Source organism: Chrysemys picta, chromosome 14, assembly GCF_011386835.1.
Source record: "Chrysemys picta bellii isolate R12L10 chromosome 14, ASM1138683v2, whole genome shotgun sequence".
NCBI classification, from domain to species: domain Eukaryota; kingdom Metazoa; phylum Chordata; order Testudines; family Emydidae; genus Chrysemys; species Chrysemys picta.
In genome coordinates, this window is record NC_088804.1 from 13264069 (window position 1) to 13285456 (window position 21388).

Genomic DNA, 21388 nt, shown 5'->3' on the forward strand with positions numbered 1-21388 from the left:
TAAAATGCAAAATGGAATCCATTCAACAAGAGAGACTGAAAGAGAGACACATCCGAATATCCCTGAGTGCAGTGGCTACAGCACTCACCAGAGAGGTCAAGGATCCCTCAAACTCCTTCAAATCCCTTGCCCTTACCAAGAAGAGGAAGGAATTGAATCAGGGTCTCCCATATCCCAGGTGAATGCCTTAACCCCTGGCTAAATGTTATAAGGGAGGCCACCTCCTCCCACTCACTTCACAGCCATTTTGTGTGGAGTTGGGTGTCCCTAGTCTCTGTTTGCCAGAAGCTGGGAATGGGCAACAGGGGATGGATCACTTGATGATTACATGTTCTGTTCATTCCCTCTGGGGCACCTGGCACGTGGTCTGACCCAGTAGGGCAGTAACTTAAGGAACTAGCCAGTAGACTTGTCTCAGTAGATTATGTATGTGTTCAGTACAGACCTGACCCTTTAAAGTGTTACGTGCTTCCAGCCAGGGGCCAAGCACCCTCAACTCACTAGAGCTTGGACCACTCAACACCTTGCATGGGCTCCAATTCAACAATGTGCTTAAGCCTGTGCCTGCCTTGAAGCACTTGAGTGGTGCCCTTCAGGTCACAACTCACATACGCAAAGTCAGCATGTGCCTAAGGTACGTCTGCAGTGCTTCCCATTGTGAGCAGACAGACACATGACAGCTCTGCCTGAGCTAGTTCATTCAAAATAGCAGTGTTGCCAGGGGTAGCACAAGCAGCAGCTCAGGTTACCAGCCTGAGTACAAACCTGTGCAGCCCCAAGATTACGTTCTTGGGCAGCTCGCCCAAACCACCACCTGTGCTCCATCCAGCTACACTGCTATCTTGAGAGTCTTAGCTCAAGCAAAGCCAGTGTGTCTGTCTATTCCCACTGAGAAGCATGCTCCCAATTGCAGTGTGGACGTACCCTAAGTAGCTTTCTGAATCAGGGCCACATCTGGGTCCATTGTAGGTGGGCTTCTTTGTCTTGTTTAGTTTGAAATGAACATAAACAAATGTGCAGGGCAGCACTGGAGAAGGTGGTTAATTTTTCAGTAAATCTGGAGTAAATATGAACTTCCTACCTTCAGTGGCTACATCTTCAATTTTTACTTTGTGCTCATGAGCCATGTAGCCCAGTATAGAGAAAATTGCAAATCCTGATATGAAGCTTGTGACACAGTTGATTGTACTAGTCAGCAAAGCATCCCTAATATGAGACAGAGAGAAGAACAATTGAGTGCAAAACAGTTTAGGAAATAGGTAGAAATTGTGTTCTGATGATGATAAAATTCTGGTGGAAAAGAGAAACATGCCAATTAAGTAATCATCCTGATGATCAAAGGCTTACACGAGCATATTGTGCTGGGAGAGACTCACTGTTATTTCCTAAATTGTTTTGAAATTAATCTGTGTTCAAAAATTAAAAAAAACTATATTAAATTGTAAGATGGTCCTAGCTGGCAGCAATAACGGAACAGGGAAGTAACCAGAAGTGAACAAAAGGCTACATGGGGAAATGAATACTAGCAAATACCAATCCATACCTATAAACTCTTGTGAATGTTTTCAGACAACATCAGGTATGCACAGGGTGACCAGATGTCCCGATTTTATAGGGACAGTCCCGATTTTTGGGTCTTTTTCTTATATAGGCTCTTATTACCTCCACACCCTCTGTCTTGATTTTTCACACTTGCTGTCTGGTCACCCTAAGTATGCATTTTAGTGAACTTTGATGCCATTTTCAAGGTATTGCATAGAATCTGTTCATCAATCCTTCCAGTTAAGCAGGCATTTCAGATAAGATGCATGGAAAGACCTCATCTGACTCCCACTGAAATCAATGGCAAAACTCCCATGGACATCAGTGAGATTGGAATCTGACCCAACCATCATCATTGTATAATATAAAGAGGTAACCATCAGTTCAGTCATGAATCTGACAAACATGCTGATAACTTTATTATTAATCTGCTATTGTTTTAGATCAATGACAGGACCCGCAAAGGAAAATCCAGATTCAGCCCTGGGGTAAGCAGACAACCCTCCTTTGAATTCAATGGAGTTATGTAGATTTATGTCAAAATTAAATCTGGCCACCGTTGTCAACATTAATTTGGAATGTCAGCCCCATCCTAATATACGTATTACAACTGGTCATATGGTTTTGAAGTTCAAAATGTCACTGAACATTTTTTGTTGACATTCCAAATGTTTACAAAAAGAGGAGATTGCTCCTCCCCACCCCCCCATTTTGCACTAGCTCTAGCATTTATTTGTGGTGCGAAGAAAGTGATAATAATTTGTTAGATATTTCATGAGTCAAAGGCTGGCAATGTTTCCCCCTTTCCTCCCCATTGTTAAATATCAGTAACAGCAAGATGTTATAAACCTCATTGTCTTTTGCAAAGCTGTCATCTTCATAATGACACCTGCAAATATACCTCACAGGCTGTTCGCTGTAAACTATTCTGTTCAAATTTTCTCTAGCAAATCTGTCCGTCATAGACTTTTTTTTTTTTTTTTTTTAAAGTTTAGCCAGCTCTTCAATGTAACATTATGGTAATACACTCCCCTAGAGCACCGGAGAAAGTTCCACCTCAGCATGATAATTCCCCAGAACTGTGAATGTTTGATGTTTAGTGGCATCGGGGAGCCAGCTGCAGCAGGATCGGTCTAGCAACACACTGGGCATAGCCGACCCTAGCAGGAGCTGCCCTGCCTCATTGACTGTACTTCCTGACTGGTGGGGATGGCAGAGCTAAGCTACGCCTTGACCAAGTAGTGGCCAGAGTGCTTGACGCTGCATCCTGTGCCTTTTCTCTCTTTGCTCCCACCCAGCCTGTGCCTGCCCATGCCCAGCCTCCTCTTGTGCCCACTTCAGTGCCAGCCCTTCCCCATCCTTGACGCCTTTGGCTCTGACCCCCATCTCGGCTCCCCGACCTTGTCTCCAGCTAGCCCACTGGCTCTGGCATTCGTCTTCTGATCCCTGTGTCTGACCACTGGCTCTGCTCCCATCTACGTCCATGGCAGTCCTTTGGCATTGATCCTTGACTCCAGTTTGGCTCTGTGCTAAGCCCCAGACCACGCAACCCCTATGACTCCGACTGTTAGGCCCAACTGCCCACGTCCTGGTCATGATCCTGACAAATGGTATAAAGACAAGCCTTATGAAAAATGTAAGTAATATGATTCATTGGCTTTAGTCATGTCGTGAACTCCATTCCACAGAAGATTGTTCAGTGCTTTCAGCCTTAAGTATGAAATACCCAGGCTTCATGGGCCCCTGGTTAAAATCAAACAAACCACAACAGGGTTGTCGAAATAGATCTGTTTTAGAAGTAGATATAATGAGTTCCATACAGTTGACTGTTGGAGAAGACCTTTAAAACTGAGGTCCGGTCTCCAGTGTGTGGACACCACTCATACCGTAGTGCTTTTGTTAATGACAGAGTTTGCCTTAGCCAGAGTTTCCATCTGTCACATTTAATTACCCCACTGCACCCCAGACTTGACTGGGTTGCTGTAGAGTAGTGTGTACATAAGAGGAAGGACTAACTCACACTATATACTTGTAAAATTATTTGGACTCCTTTAGGACAAAAGTTGCTAAGTATCTGTGAAATATTATGACCAAGGTCCTCATTACCATTTCCCTCAATTACAGAACACTCACATGCAAGTAGCTTTTTCCTTGTGCATGATCAACCGCACACGTTACCCCTTTCAAGTGACAGATTTACATGCAAACTATAGAAGTTGGCAAAATGCTGTGATTCTGGCTCTCATTTGCCACTGCGTTGCCCCAGGTTTACCCCTGCGTAACTATTGATTTCAATGGAGTTCCACTGACACAAAACAATCGGGGTAATGTAGTGGCGAATCATGCCTTTTATTTGGAAATACAATGCTAGTTTCAATTTGTTTCGTTCCACTTCCGTAAAGCATTGCCCATGTAATAAAGATGTCACTGACACACTCCACAGTATTTTTCCAAAGAATGGATTCATTTAAGTGTCAATTGTCTTTGAATGGAAACTTGTTTATAGGATTAAAGATAAAACATAATATTTTTGAAACACTGCAGATCACTCTACAATACAGCAAGAGTGATGCCGGTAAACAACATAAGACAAGTGTAATAAGCTCAGCACAGTTTAATGTAATTTTGGGTATTGCCTCAAGGCATTTTTTTTTAAGTTCCAGAGTGTATTTCTTTTTCTGTTTCCTGGCAAATTTACTCAGGATACAGAATAAAACAATTATGTAGGAAACGTCTTAAAGCCAGGCTTCCTAGAAATCTGTAAGATTAATGTTAACCTAATTGTAGAATGCAATGATTGCCACTTTGGAGAATAGCTATTATTACAGGTGTCATTTTTACTACAGCATTACCCACATTAATGTCACCTAACATGAAACCCACTTGTGAATCTAAAGTTACAGTGGGCTTGGTCCAAAGCTCCTTGAAATCAATTGGAGTCTCTCCGTGGACTTCAAAAGGCTTTGGATCAAGCCCTGTGTTCAGCAAACTAAAATCTATATAAAAAGAACAGGAGTACTTGTGGCCCCTTAGAGACTAACAAATTTATTTCAACATAAGTTTTCGGGGCTACAGCTCACTTCTTCGGATGCATAGAATGGAACACACAGACAGAAGATATTATACATACAGAGAACATGAAAAGGTGGAAGTACGCCCATGAAAGCTTATGCTGAAATAAATTTATTAGTCTCTAAGGTGCCACAAGTACTCCTGTTCTTTTTGCTGATACAGACTAACACGGCTGCTCCTTTGAAACCTGTCATAAAATCTATATAGTCTGTTATAGACTGCTATAGCTGTGTTTGTTAAAAGCATGGCAGGTGCCCATTTCCCTCTTTATGGTAATATATACTACTATATTCCTGCAAACATTAGATATTTCTAAGCCAGGCTTACCATTAAAGTGTCACAGTGTGTCTGTGCAAACCCTTTTGGTGAGACCTGTGACTGGCCCAGGCAGGGAATAAGGACTCCCTTATACCTCTGGTGCATATTAGGTTGTAATTATCAGTACCACTGGCTAAATAAATAATAATAAATAATAGAGTATACCTGTTACCTGTATAACATACTATTATATAAAACAGATATATTTTATTATATTATAGGTATATTATATAGGATAGCATTTATATATATATAAAAATCAGAAGTAAAAAAAAAATCCAAAGCTAACATGAAAATAGAGTTCTTGAATTGTGAAATATGTATCAAGAAATAAATACATAAAAAATTAGACTACATTTCAAATTTCTCAGATATTTTATTGGAACCTTGGTGTCAGAGTGTAAGTAAAGTGAGTCTGAAATCAAAGCTTTTTAAAACCAATTGTCATGATCAAATAGTAATGAGACATAGACTCTCTTACCTATAACAGTTGTTGTCAAACTTATTATAACTAGCAAATGCAATTAAAACTCCAAATCCAGCTCCTAAAGAGTAAAATATCTGAGTGGCTGCATCAATCCAGACCTGAAGAAAGAGATGAAAATTATTAGATGTGTTAGCTCAGTTTAAAAGAGAAAAGTTGAGTGGCATGACAGAACTGTACAGTTAGAACTAGCTTTGGATATCTATTGAAATAATATCTGATCACTCTCCATGACTACAGAACCATAAATATTTCCCAGCCCATCAAGAACCAAGGCATGGGATACAGTCAAGGACTGGACTATTTCAACAAAGAGGCAAACTCTAAAGCAATACCAAAACCTAAGTATGTGCAGAGTGGCATTATAGGAGTGCTGAGTACAGAAACGATTAATTGGTTTTTTTGCTGTGCTGTGGCAATACACTTCCCACTAGCGCTGGGTTAATTTGGATTGCACAGTCAGAAATAAAAATAGTTAAAAGGCTAGGAGTTATGGAATGTTTTCCTTTCCCAAAGGAGAGTTTATTGCATGGGGCTGTAATTACAGTTTATATGATGCTTTCTTCCATCAGAGGTCGAAGTCTGATTGACATGCTGTGAATAGGACTTCTAAGAGAGATTCCTTTTCAATTCTCACTCATTTAAAGGACCAAGAATTATTTTTATGATAGTCATTAAGTCCCATCACTTCATCTACTCAGACTGTATATAGCCCATGTCCAGAGACAATGCCTGGATTTTAAACTAGGATCCTGAAAATACAGGCAGAGGCGTTCAGATGAACTGTTTTCAAACGTCTCTGCCCTCAATTGTCACATTGAGAAATCAAAAGCTCACGGCTTGATCCCAAGAGGTTTTGAAGTTAGGGGAGCTGAGAGTACTCAGCACCTCACCGACTCAGAATGTTTGGGTTTAGCTGAATCTGCCAAATACAGCCTTAGGCTAAAACACCCGTGGGTGTGGGTTGAGCAAAAAAACTCTAGGATGTATTGCTATCAGCTGCTGGTGCTGCTAACACTCCGCATCCTACTTGTTGGAAAAGTTGTACAAAGTCTAAACCAGGGGTCTCAAACACTTGGCCCAGGGGCTGCATGCGGCCCACGGGGTTGTTTTCTGTGGCCTGCGAGCTCCTCGCGCCCCCCCCCCCACCGTTTACCTAGAGCGGCTCCAGCCCGACGCGCACCGGGGGAAGGGCAGGCTCCCTGCCTGCCCTGCCCCCTGCCGCTCCGGGAAGCGGACGGAACATGGGGAAGGGGGGGGGCACAGGGCTCTTTGTGTTGCTCTTGCTTCAGGCAGCGCCCGCAGCAGCTCCCATTGGCCGCAGTTCCCCGTTCCCGGCCAATGGGAGCTGCTGGGGGTGGTGCCTGAAGCAACAGCCCTCTTGTACCCCACATCCCAACTCCCTGCCCTGAGCCCCACACCCCTCCTGCCCTCCTTGGGGGCAGGAAGGGGGCAGAGTTGGGGTGGGGATTTCAGGGAAGGGGTTGGAATGGGGGCAGGGCCTCATGGAAGGGGTGGGGTGGGGGCGGGGCCAGTAACGTGGCCCTCATGTGGCCTTCGTGGTCATTTGAGTTTGAGACCCCAGGAATTTTAAAAAATAAACTATACTTGGAAATGCCATATTGACAGCACAAGGTCCTTCTATTGCTTTTTGATAGGTCACTGGCTCTTTGCCACTTCGTGTCCTGCCACTGGATTTGTAGCTGCTTACTCTAGTTCTGTATTTTTGACCCGATTCAAAAGCACTTAAGTCTCACTGGCTTTAAGATGACTTTAGCACAGGCTGTATAGCGATGGATTTAAGCATGGTCTTGGAGTTAAGCATGTACTTTTGGGCCTTGCTAAATCTGAACCTTGGATTGAAATAATCCTCTGTGTTAACCCAATTAGCTGCTGTGCGGATCAAGATAAGGAGTAAGCAGCAGAAGACACAAGTCACTAAAAAGTCAAGGTTCCATGCAAAATATTCCTTGTAATAACAAACAGGATGCAACACAGAGACAATAGGGCTGGGTTTGTCTACAATTTACACTGATGTTATTCTACTAATTTCAATAGAGTTACTTCTGACTCATGCCATGATTCAGTTTAACTGTATCCTACAGTATTTGAATTTTTATGTACTATTACAAAAAATTCTAGGAGGTTGTAGCCAGTCTTTCACTCCAAGCTTCCTTCCTGTTTATATTACTCTAACTTCTGTTCCTACACTTTCTCTTCCATGTATGGACTTGCAATATTGCTGCACCATACAGAGAGGAAGGGGAAATACTAAGTGAATCCCCAGACATGATGTAATTTTCAGGAAACTTTTTATGACGTCCAAAGGAGCAAATACCTCCTTCCTGGCCTAGAATTCCTGATGGCTCCGGTTTTATTAAGCACCCGCTGTTGTTCCTTTTGTGGAACAGAAGTACAGCTGCCATTTACACCAATTTTTAAGTTAATCACTTGCTTTTTGTGCCATAGAGCCAACAGTATCAAGCTTTGTGCTGCTGGACTTTCAACAAGGAATGCACGTAGGCCCTGTTTCCTTCAGATCCCTTCAAAACAACATTTCTATCTGCATTCTTGATGGGTCTGATCCGGCACAGTGCTGGTGTTACTGGCAATGGAAGCCTCTCACGAGTTGCTGACCACCTTGCCATACTGAGCCCTATAAACTCTTGGCATGAGGGGACCTTATGCCTTTTACATTAGGACTTTTGATCCAGTGGCAGAGCAGATTGTAGAACAGTGCCATTTATCTGTGACTTTTACTTGCTGCTGTTCTTCACGGGGGAAAAAATATTCATAAGTCAAAGACTCTTTCAGAAACAGACTGAACTGGTACTCAGGCAGCTGTCAAATCTCCCAGAGGCCCAATAACAAGGATTAAGCACACAAACACGTCAATAGAGCCAGCCGGGGCCCCAGCCTCCTCAACAGGGGGTTGCAGAAAGAACAACTCAACAGGCAACTTGACCTTCCTCTTCCTTGTAAGTTGTCTTCCATCTTTCATCATCCTGCAAGCATTCTCTCGTCTGTCTCTCTCTTTTATATAAGTAATCTGGAAAACCTGGTCTCAAACAAATATCTTTGTGGCTAGCCAAATAGCAGCTGTATAAACTTAAAGCCCAAAAGAGCAATACACAAATATGGTCTACAAATGCAGAACACAATTTGAGGACCAGATCCTGAGCTGGTGTGAAGTCAGCATAGCTCCATTTATTTCCAGCTGAGGATCTGGCCCTGAATATTTATTGTTTTCCAAACATCACTTAAAATACTAAGGAAAATGAAAAAAGAACAGGAGTACTTGTGGCACCTTACAGACTAACAAAGGTGTCACATATCAGAGGGGTAGCCGTGTTAGTCTGAATCTGTAAAAAGCAACAGAGGGTCCTGTGGCACCTTTAAGACTAACAGAAGTATTGGGAGCATAAGCTTTCGTGGGTAAGAACCTCACTTCTTCAGATGTCTTGCATCTGAAGAAGTGAGGTTCTTACCCACGAAAGCTTATGCTCCCATTACTTCTGTTAGTCTTAAAGGTGCCACAGGACCCTCTGTTGCTTTTTAAAGGTGTCACAAGTACTCCTGTTCTTTTTGCGGATACAGACTAACACAGCTGCTACCGTGAAACCTGTCATTAAGGAAAATGAAATACTCCTGCCCCTTCCCCATATTGTGTAATATACAGTAATGGGTGTGTGTCTGTATAGCCCATTTCTCGTATGATGAGCGTGACATTGCTTTGGTGACAGATGTGGCTCAAGCTGTAATATTTGGATCTGGATTTGAAGCACCCCAAAGTGGAGTGGGTTCAGATTTGAAGATGTGCTGTGCTATACTGCAATGTCAATGAGGAGACCTAAATACTGGCTGTTGCACACAGCAGATAAAATGAACATTACTACAAAAAAAAAAAAAAAAAAAAAAGGAGTTGTGGAGGGGCTGTTTTGATTACAATACATGAAGTAGTCCTGGATTTTGGTACTCAGGCTTCGTATTAACTTTGTCTAGTTTTTCTAACTCTGATGGGCCTCTCTTTAGGTGTTTTCATGCCAGTTTGTTTCTTCTTCTCATGTTTTTCTAGTTTTCTATTTTGTATCTATTTGAAAAGCACTTAACATTTTCAGGTTGGTCTGTACCAAGGGGATGCCATTGTTTAAGGACTGGTTCTTTTTTCTCCACTAAGTAAGAAACAAAAAACAAAACAAAAAAGCCCTGGGATAAAATCTGTTTGTGATCACTAAATTACTGCCCTCTGGGGCTTTGGAAAGGCTGGTAATTTCATAACAAATTTGAGTGAGTTGACTTGCAGATCTTTTTAATACTGTGGGCTGAGGGCAAAAGTTATTCTAATATACAGTAGGTTGAATGTTCTCAGGGCACTAAGGCCTATAGGACTATATTGGCTACAAATTGAATTTATGTGGGCACATTTGCTTAGGCTGACTTACAATGTCAGGAAAAGCTACAGACATATGTACTTCAAGTTGCTAATTCCTTACTAAAGTCTCAGTCATTACAATAAAATGGCTTGCACTGGAATGGCCCTGACAAGTAAGGTATTCATTACCAAACCTCAGTTCAGATACTCACCCAAAATTTCAAGTGCCTATTCAAACTGGGAAACATAATCCAAAATTATTTTCCCCCCATGAAAATCTTCGTTTTCAATTAAATGCTATTTTCTGTAGACATTATTTTTCAATGGAAAAATTTCAATCTGCTCTGCTCATTATCTTCTCCTAGCAACTGTTCAACATAAAGGGCCAGAAAATAACCAGATCTTACCAACTATTTCCCCAGTATGCAGGAGCTCTCCGCTGGCACAGAGCCTTTGCACCACCCCATGGCCAGACAGGAAGAACGTCATCATAGGTAGGGTGTGTGGTCAAAACATGTACGGTTTCTTAGGGACCACTGGAAGCAGGAATAAACTGAAGCAGCCCCCAGACTATTCTACGAGTACCAATGCCCAGAATTATACAGATCCATCCTGATATGGCTCCCTGATGCTCTCCTCACCATCAGAGAGCCAGAAACTCAGCACAGTAGAGAAACTAGAGTAATGTTCATGTGCCAACAAACAAATACATCATTTTAGAAACGAACACTAACAATTTAATAACAGCTTCCATTTCTATTAACTCTGACAATAGTTAGGAGGTTCTGGGAGGGCTATTATTTCATTATAGGAAGCAAAGATGGAGGAGAGAACTTACCGTAGCTTCTTTTAACCTTTTGAAATCTATGTGAAGGTAAGCATTTATTCCATTGTATGCACCAGGCAATGTGATTCCATGGATTAACAATACAAATAATACAACGTAAGGCAAAGTGGCTGTTATCCACACAACCTGCAGGGAACAAACAGACACCAAATGTTAATTAATCTACTGTTACACAAACAGGAAGTTTTATAAACATGTTGGAGAATCCGGCTGTCCCTTTGTTGCATTTGTCTCTTCTGTTGTCTGGAGGATGTCTTGATTGTTTATCATAAGGGGCATTGTCCTAGCAAAAAAGAACTGTTAGCTACCGGTCACACAGACTAGGAAAATTCCCACAAGTAAAGATAGGTAGTATGTTAAAGTATGAGATGGGTTAGGCAAGTGAGATTATATGTCAGCAGTGGAACGACTATATTATTAATGGTCATATTAAACTTCTGAGCAAGCTCAGTGTGAATTATTTCCAGAAATGTAAGTAGACATGAGCAGATATTTGCTGTAAATACCATAGAAATATAAAAAGCAACCACAGACAGCAAGAATTCTCAGATCTCTTCCACAGCTAGGACTTCTGGAAGCAAACAATACATTGAGATTGATTCATTCACCACACGTTGCCAAGAAACGTTCCATTTATTCTAAGCAATTAAGTAAAATATCAACATGAAAATGAGGAAATGCTGGCATTTACTGAAAATATATGGCATAAATGGTGGGTTAACCCTATTGTTGTAATTGAAAAGCCAAATAAAGAAGGGCTGTGCATTGAATGAATAAAGAAAGGCTGTGCATTGGACCACATGATTGAAATTCAACCATGGTACATGAACATTAACTGATGAAAACTGTTGAGGTGGTAGCTAATTTATCAGAATCAAAAATATTCTGAGCTTTGGAAGCTAGAAACTCCTTTTCAGCAAGTGAATAGAGTTGTGTCAAGGTCTAATGTCTTAATTTCAAAATATCCAAATGGTGTGTAAGTAAATATCCAGGTGGTTTTATTTCAACTCTTGACGTACTTCAAAGAATAGTTGCCGAAACCTTTGGAAGTGAGAAAGTGTTTAAGTTAGAATGGACATTTATTTAATAAAAACAAAGGCCCTTAAACAATACAATGAAAGCTTTAAGCAAGTTTTGCAGAGAACCAGAGACAATCTTTACCTTTATCCAACGCCAACAGAAGTCAAAGGAAAGACTCACCCATTGACTTTAATGGGCTTTATATCAAGCCACTAATACTGAACTTAAAGTTAAAAAGCTAACAGAATTTTGCAATGCTGGACATCACTGGAGCAAAGATGACATAACTGTTGAGTCAGATAAAACAGGAGCTGTATTTGAAATGTCCACTCCATTTTGTAGAACAGATATACAAAGATCTAAAGCTTTGGTCCTAGTGGCACCCTTGGGCACAATGATTTACAACCCCTATTCCCCTCCGCCCCCCCAAAAAGTCACTTTCTAAAAAGGACAAAGAACAATATTGAGATACAAGAGCAATATTAGCTCTACCTTTCCTGAAGTCTTCACTCCTTTCCACAGACTAAAGAAAAGAATTATTACTACCACCAAGAGGCACAGCGAAAGCTGCCATCGGGGTGAGCCAAGGTCATGGATTCCACTGCTTTCATGCAGATGCAGTACACCTCGTCTAGACATAAGAGGGGAAGAGAGACAAAAAAAAAAACAAACAAAACCGCCATCAGGTCATTGCTTAGTACTTCTCATTCTGTGGGCTGCAAGTAGACATGAAAGCTGAATGACAATATCAGTGGCTTCTCTGCTTGATTTAGTTTTTACTAGAGCTGGTCAACATTTTGCATATTTCAATTGACAAAAAAGTTAATATTTTTTTCCTATTTTGATTAAACCACAGAAAATAAAATGAATGTGTGGACACCCACACCCCCTTATTCTCCAGCCAGACAGCTGGTTGAAATATTTCAGATTTTGAAATTGATGAAAAATGTCAATTTTCATATGTATGTGTATACAGTATATTCACCAATATTTTCCCCTCATTTTTGACCAGTTCTAGATTTCACTTAGGCCAATGTCAACTAGAAATCTGGGTCACCACAGCATGAGGAAATGGGAAGTTAAATAATATAACTGTTTTGCTTTGCTAGCTCATCATATCCAATAAAGAAGATTTGCCATAATCTTTTGGCTGGTTCTTCAATTTCAGTCTTAATTGGATGAAAAATGCTTTTAAAAGTATCATGCCACAGTAGGTAGCTGCTCTGTTTTTATTTCATTGTAGGGCCAATAACAAATAAGGAATGGAAGCACATGGATCGGTATGTATGTGATGCCCATTCAAGAATCTTCTCTTTTTTAGAAATTAAAAGGTGAGCGTTAGTTTATATTTTAAGAAAAATGAGTGCTAAGACCTGCAGAAACATTAACAAAATATACAGATAGACTCCTTATGATGCTTAACAAAAAAAAAAAATTCTTCAACCAAATTTAGGGACATAAATAGGTTGGGCTTCTTTAGAATAAACCCACAAAGTCTCACATTTTGAGCAAAGGTTTAAATGAATGGAACCCACCTCAAGTCTTTGATATTCAGAAAAGTTAAACCTGATCCTGCATGCCTTGTTCTCATTGAACATTCATTTCCCCCAAATATTCTTTTGAATTTTTACACGACTATGCTTCAGTGGTGATTGTTTTCCATGAAAAATCTCACAAATGATCTTACTGTTAGGAACATTTGCCAAAAGAGCAATTTCAAATTTGGGTTTATAAGTAGTTGCATTGGAAGCTTGATTCCAAGAGGTCTGTTCCTTTCATCAGGAAAAAGAATCATAACATGGGGGAAGTTTTTGTTTGTTTGTTTCTTAAGCCTCAGCAATTTAATGTTAAGGCAGCTGGGGACCAGCTGGACTAAGGGGGTCCTCCTAACCATTCTCCCTGTAGCAATGAGGAAGGTGACTTCACAGCAGCTGTAGGCCATTTGAGGATTCCCTGACACATGAGATTCTCCAGGGTTGAAGCAGCTGGGTGGAGGGCCACTTGGCATTGGGAGAGTAATGCAAAATGACCAGAGTCCATTCCTGGACAGGGACCACTTTCTCCACCAACTGAAGAACAATCCCATATCTCCTCCAACATTGTGCAGATGTGCTTTTGAGCCTGTCATTTAATGTGTTCTGGGGTAACATAAGCCCTACAGACCTATTTAAAATATCATTAGCTTCAGTGGACATAAACTGGAATATTTATTTTCAAGCCAGACCTGTCATCACCTGTCTCTCTTCTCAAATCCTTAGTTGATTCACAACTAATCCAGAAACCTGCCAAAACACAGTATTAATGGAATCAACCTATTTATTTGGGGTTTTTTGCCACCAATCTCTGTAAGCAGGTCTACATCTAAAACTACCCAATGGTGGATGGAGTGTGAAATGTGCTGAGAGCGGTACTACTCCTGTTTTATAATACATTTCTCTAACTCCATTAGCAAAACAAGGAAATTGTCAGATTAGTATCAGGGGGTAGCCGTGTTTGTCTGTATCCACAAAAACAACAAGAAGTCCAGTTGCACCTTAAGACTAACAGATTTATTTGGGCATAAGCTTTTGTGGGTATAAAACCTCACTTCTTCAGATGCATGGAGTGAAAGTTACAGATGCAGGCATTATATAATGACACATGAAGAGAAGGGAGTTACCTCACAAGTGGAGAACCAGTGTTGACAGGGCCAATTCAATCAGGGTGGATGTAGTCCACTCCCAATAATAGATGAGAAGGTGTCAATTCCAGGAGAGGCAAAGATGCCTATTCCCAGTCCCTATTCAAGCCCAAATTTAACACCATTAATTTGGGCTTGAATAGGGACTGGGAGTGGCTGGCTCATTACAGAAGCAGCTTTGCCTCTCCTGGAATTGACACCTCCTCATCTATTATTGGGAGTGGACCACATCCACCCTGATTGAATTGGTCCTGTCAACACTGGTTCTCCACTTGTGAGGTATTCTCTTCTCTTCTTGTGTCATTATATAATGCCTGCATCTGTAACTTTCACTCCATGCATCTGAAGAAGTGGGTTTTTTACCCATGAAAGCTTATGCCCAAATAAATCTGTCTTTAAGGTGCCACCGGACTCCTTGTTGTTTTTGTCAGATTAGTGACAGCCAAAGAGAAAGACAACAAAGGAAGGCAAAAGTCAGAAGATGTAGTAAAATAACCAGTGATAGTAATGAAAATCGGTAGACAAAATATTCAGAAAAAGTGATGGAAGATAAAAAATGAAAGTGAGGAAAAACATTACCAGATCATTACTGGGAGATGGGGGGGGAGGAAGAGAAAAGCAATTAGAGAGTAGATAAGGGACTCATTACATTAGGCTGAGCAAGACACAAGAAGAGTTGATAAATCAGGATGACTATTAGGCTTTGTAATATTGCAGCCTGACCCCAGAACACAGGGCCAGCGGTATTCAGCTGGAACAGCATGAAAACCCTACTGAGGAACCTGCAGACAGGAAAACAAGAATTGCCATAGTCCAGTTTCTTGTCAAGGGTGGGTGTAAATGCAAAGGGCCTAATTCTTGTCATTTACACCAAGGCTACTTTACATCGCTCTTACAATGTAAAAGGGACTTAAAGTGGCCATAAATTACATCTGCACCACCTTTGAGGCCCTTTGCATTGTCAGGGCTATAAACTACTATATAATCAGGCCCGAAGAGTCTTCCTGCCTATCTGCTGAGGTGGGAGGGGCAGGGCTCTGTGGGATTTCAGGCTGGAGGATATTACTGTCAGGGACTTCGCTGTCTCTCTCAGGGAGATTTTATGTTTGCCCTTCTATTGTTATTTTGGAAGCAGCGCGTTCGGCTCTTTGTGTCTGGAAAGCAGTTCTCCCCATGGGCAGACTCCTCCTACCTGCCCTGCTCCCTTCAGCTTGCTCTTCCTGGGCAGATTTCACTCCCCTACTTCCTCCTGGATGGACTATTGTTTCCCCTCCCTCACCTGAATCCTTGAATTTCCGCCCAAGTGAGGCCACTCATCTCAACTGAAACCAGAAGACAGCAGCAGTGAGCTATTTATTACACCCTTGCCTTCTGTTCTGCCTCCATAATATAGCTAGGTCCTCTCTGATTGCAGATCCTGGATCCCAAGTTGCCAAGACAAGGTCCTGCATTTACACTCACAGCTTTTGTTAAACTGAAGAGGCAGGGTAGCCTTAGTGATAGAACACTGGACTGGGACTCAAGAGATGTGTGTTCCATTCCTAACTGTGCTACAGGGTCACCCTGAGCAAGTTGCTGCTCCCTACGTGTCACTTTCCCCATCTGTAAAGGGATGGTGATATTAACCCCTTTGTGAAGTGGTTTGCGATTTATGGATGAAAAGTGCAATATAATAGGTATTTTTATTAGGTCACCTCTGACCTGGGTCCATCATATCCCCTTTGTGAGCTATTTTGAGACCATGTCCTTTATGGAACTGTGGAAGGATTAAAGCATAACAAGGAAACTAAACTCAATAGAAAGAAAACTTCATATCCATATGTGAAAATGACTAGATTATCCATTCAAATATTTTTAAGCCATAGCCTGAGAAAAAAACAAAAACGATAGAGTGATATTGCCCTTTGTATAACCAAAGCCTATGGAGAGATTCCTCAGTAGCTTATTTGTGTGACTAACTCTTACTGAGAGAGTCACAGTGCTGTACTTTGCAAGTATCATAGATTAGTGTGCAAGCAGATTGACTTAAAATGGAGGCTATGCTTCCAATCCATGTCCAATGATAATTCCAAGTTTAATTAAAAGGTTTGTTTTGCCATTGTGATGCAGTTTATAGACCACACAGAGACTAAGGGAGTAAAGGAGCAGTACTGGGTCAAAAGGGCCCCGCCCTTCAGCAGCTGTGGAACATATTCCAAATGGATGAGCTGCTCAGAGGGGGACTCTAATAGTCAAGCAGGGGGAGAGAGTGGAGGAGAGGATGGCTGAAGGGAGGAAGCCAGTTTGCAGCCCTGGGGACAGAACAATCCACAGGAGAAGGGTCTGGACTGTGGGTAAGACCCCAATTGGGAGGGTAAAGGCCTGAACCTTTTCCCTCCCCCGATGCCTGCTAAGAGAGAATAAATGAACATGGAGAAGAGAGTTGGGGAATGCTTGACCAGCTCAGCTGCTGACACTGATTGGGAACTCCCTGCTGGAGCGGGAGGGGGCAGCAGCCACACACCAAACTGCAGAGTGTGGGGGAAGTAGGAAACAGCTCAGGGGATGCCAGTAAGGTTAGGGTGACCAGTCAGCAAATGTGAAAAATCGGGACAGGGGATGGGGGGTAATAGGAGCCTATATAAGAAAAAGACCCCAAAATTGGGACTGTTCCTATAAAATTGAGACATCTGGTCACCCTAAGTAAGGTGCACCAGGAAGAGGTGACTGAGACATTCCACATCTTTCCCCTTTGGGCCCTGGTTTGTAGTGGGATGGAGAGGCAGGGCCCAGGTCCCCCTAACTTCACACCCCTCTCTTCCATCCAACTGGGAGAACCCTGGAGCACTGGGGAATGACACACTACAGCTCGACTGCTAGACTGGCTGACCTCCAGGCAAATTCACCTCTGGACGTCAGGGGTGGAAGGACTGTCAAGCCATGGCCTGCCAGTCTCTGAGTGAAACCAGCTACAGCCATCCTCATTTTTTTTAGTTGAAAGAGGTATTGGTTTGCATTTGTGTTGGACCAGTGGAAGGAATTTTACACACACATGCATGTGCACAATATACAGAAAGGCAGGCTTCAATGGCAAAGTATATCTGTCCTCAGAGCGATTTGTTGAGGAACTGATATTTTGGCAAATACATCATACAATCTCACAAAGTCATTCATTTTGACAAGCTTGTATTAAAAACAGAAGTATGTTTCTAGCCCTTATGTTAGAAAATATAAACTTCTGGATATTAACTGATGTAGTGATGTTTTTGACAAATGCATTTGTTGTCAATAGCCTCAATGTCAGGTTGTTGTTGGTTTGTTTTTTAAATCTTAGAGGAGAAAACTTTTGACATCTAAATCTGATGAGGACAAGTAGTTTTAGGGTATGTGGGTTATGGTATAGGCACCTATAGATATGTCTCTTGGAGTTGCAAGTGCCCAGTTCCTCCAAAATTCAGACATTAAAGATTTATCAAGTTAGCCTCTCAAAATTTGTGGCACTTAAAATTAGAGGCTGCTTTTGAAAATTTGGGTTTAATTTACTTTCCCAGGGTCACAGAGCAATAAGGCTAATAGAAACACCTAATAGAGAGACAGAGATGGGAATAAACCAAGAGTTCTGGGTCCTAGCCCCTACTCTGATCTAGATTAATTTCTTTATCACTTTAATTTTTAAGTTTAGAGAACCATCCTGGTTAGAAGATGCTAGAGTGACTTACGATATATAGTGCATGTCAGTGGTCATCAACCTATTTACCATTGTGGGCCGCATATGCAGCTCTCTGTATGTTATGTGGGCCGCATCCACTGTGTATATATATATATATAACTACTTGTATGGCCCTCAGGATGTCTCATGGGCTGCACATGTGTGCTGATTGGGCCACAAGCGGCCCATGGCTGCAGGTTGAGAACGACTGCCGTATGTAAACTACAAACCCTAAAATTACTGCTCCCTGCTAATTACATTTATAATGCAATTTGAAATGTGTTCATTGTGCTCATTCCTGCAATTGGAAGAATCATCTAGGTGTGTCCCTCAGGCTGTGGTCATAATTTTAAATAATTATTGATGCTGGTTTCCTTAAATGTGTAATGTACAATGTCTACTAAAATTACCTGTCTCTGTGTAGGTACTTTGATCAATGGCCCGGGTTGGTATATTATGAACTGCTGGTTGATCTAAATGAAATGGTATTAAATTTTCATGAATGTTAATCCTGAGCTGATAAATGGCTGCTTTGGGATTTAACTTTTCACAGAGAGAGAATATTAATCCCAAACCACTGAAGTCTTTGCTCTACTTAATGTTGCCATTTAATTATTAATACTGGCCTCCCTTGTTATGTGTACAATGCTTAGGCACATTAAAGTTTACACTGCACTTTGAAGCAGCTGCTTGTTAAATCTGATTTTTGCACCAACTCTCTTGTGGTTTGCAAATAAAAATAGAACCCTTTGGTTTAACCCCTTGGCTGCTCTAATGAATAGCAGGCACACAAAGGGAGGCAAGTTAGCCTGTGTCCAAGTTCTTTAGAAGTAAGAAGCAAAGCAGCAAGGGCACTTCAGGAAAATTCATGTGCTCCCAAGTATGTATCGTTTGTGGTTGCCAATGGAGTATTCCTTGACTAAAAGTCTTGTAAACTCTTACCAGGCAGGTCAGTTAACCAAAGTCCCAATCCTGCAATGAGCTCACTACAGGTAAACCGACGCTTGCATGGAGACACTCTGATTTCAACGAGGCTGCACGCAAGTACAAGGGTTTGCCAGTATGGAGCTCCTTGCAGGAGCAGGGCCCAATGCCCTTGACTGCTGCATGAGAAGGACACGAACACACACGTTCTCATTTTATGGCGGACGTTTGCTATAATACTAAGCGGGGGAAAGTCCACATATAGAGGCTCTGGCTCAGGTTGTCAAGATTTCAAATCTAGGGCAACTCAACAGGAGATCTAGAGCTGACTTCAGCTGTTGTGATCCTCTATAGGGCAGTCACTCAGGGAGCCAGATACTCTTACCAAACCACACAGGGCTTTATTCATGAAAAGTAACACTTTGAATTGCTCCCAGAAGTTAATGGAAAATGAATGTATTGCATGCAGGACAAGTATAATCTATTGATATTGACTCTTTGCAATATACCATTGCTTGGAGCCCCTCTAGAAACTTAAACTAGCATAGATGTTACTAAGTCCCTAGTTCCAGGTTTTGCTATAAAATCTAAATTCAGATCAGGTTTGCTAAGGTTTATGAACCCTTCAAATAGAGCTAGCCAAGTATGACAGTTTCCTATGAATATGCAAGCACATGTAAATGACTTCATTTGCTTTGTACTCACATTTCATTTGTGTTCCCCTTTCTATGAGTAGGCATCAAACAAATTTTACTGATGTGAATTCTTGTGGAAAACAAATATCCCAGCTGTGCATGAAAGTATTTGTGGGAAAGCGATTTTAAATTTGCACGCAAGTATTTGTACCAGAAAGGCTTGCTCACTCATCCAATCAGAGAAAAGAATCAATAGCATGTGACTTTGACTGTCTTAAAATGTCTAACGTTAAAATAGCAAATATACAATACTCACAGAGAACTGTTCACTGTCAGTTCATGGGCTTATAAACAATTTGCTAAAATATTTCTTGAATGCTTCTGAATAGCTAATAAACCGGAGGTAACTTGCTTAAGGCTCTTCCGACGGCAAAAGACAGCAAGATTCACTGGATACATTATTCAATATGGGGCCTGATCCAAAACCCACTGAAGTCAATTGGAGTCTTTTCATTGCCTTCAGTGGATTTGGAACAGGTCCATGGGACAGGCACACAAAGCTAGAACCAAGCTCAGTGTTTGCACGAGTCCCTCTGAAGAGAAACTCCCCAGTGTTACCCATCCCTAACCTTTGCCAGAAACATCTGGAAATCCCTCCTTTTCAATGACCATTCCAAAGAGGTGATTAAGTTAGGGATCCAGAAAACTTATTATGGACTTCTCTATTTTCTAACCAAACCCTCAGATTTGTATTTTGGATCTGGCTGCAGCAGGAGCTCAAGGAAAAACTCTTGAGAGGCTCAAACATGAACAATGCTGTACACACTTATGAACTAGATCTTGTTACCTGCTAAACTGGAATATAACTGAAAGTTGCTGACAACTCCTGACCCTTTTCAGCCTAGCATGAGCTAGGATTTTTCTTCTTATGGAATAATCAACAGAATATCAGACTGTCCCTTTTCATTCATTGCGGCACTGCTTAAAGAGGTGTCAGGACTCAAGCAATTTTTTTATTTCATAACTGATGCGCCAAGCCTAGAGGCGCCGGGGTTATGAACCGCCAAGCCTAGAGGCGCCGGGGCTATGGACTGCCAAGCCTAGAGGTGCTGGGAATCAGCCATGGCACAAATTAAGCACTGGATTTTGGCCTCTGATGTCATTTTATTTATGACCAGAATTGCTGACACTTGGTCTTGAAGCAATTTTAAGTGAGATACCGAATTCTGTTCTATTGAATGGAAGGCTAACAGGATTGTGTTAGTCAACATGCAACAAAGCAAGACAACACAATTTTAAACAATGTATGCTCAAGAAGTGGAACTCACCGGCAAGAAATTGAGGGCAAGAATTCAGCAGGATTAAAAAAAGGGTTAGACATTATAAGTGTGTGTGTGTGATTTTTTTTTTATATATATAAAATCACACACACACACATCTGCAGTTACTTAAGAGGATACAAAAATTTAAGGGATAAACCCTCATACTTAAGGGGATTACATAAATTACTGATTTATGGTGATTAGGAAAAAAATCTCTCCTATAAAGAGTTTATTCCATAACTATCCATACTGGGGTTTGCTGCACCTTCCTCTGAAGCATCTAGTACTGGTCTCTGGCGAGAGGCAGGATACTGGACTATGTGGCCCACTAGTCTGATTTGTTATGGCATTTCCTATAAGGAGTTACAGTCCAACCCACTAACCATGCAGTTGGCCAACTAAAGTTAAGGCACTTCAATTTTGATATTTGTGATTACATTCTCAGATGTGGAGTTAATGTGCTGCAGAAAACTGTTACTTCATG

The 21388-nt window shown here is 41.4% G+C and overlaps 1 protein-coding gene across 3 annotated transcripts in view; it reads right to left on the reverse strand.

Moving 5' to 3' along the window:
- SLC6A2 (solute carrier family 6 member 2) overlaps positions 1-21388 on the reverse strand; it is a 101812-nt gene that overhangs the window by 42918 nt on the left and 37506 nt on the right. For all 3 annotated transcript variants that reach the window (XM_042852290.2, XM_008166935.4, XM_024104099.3), the window contains 4 exons: positions 12148-12286; positions 10627-10761; positions 5414-5517; positions 1082-1206 (listed from right to left, as the gene is read on the reverse strand). In XM_042852290.2, the coding sequence (XP_042708224.2) occupies positions 1082-1206; positions 5414-5517; positions 10627-10761; positions 12148-12286 (503 nt within the window). The remainder of the gene's footprint in view (positions 1-1081; positions 1207-5413; positions 5518-10626; positions 10762-12147; positions 12287-21388) is intronic.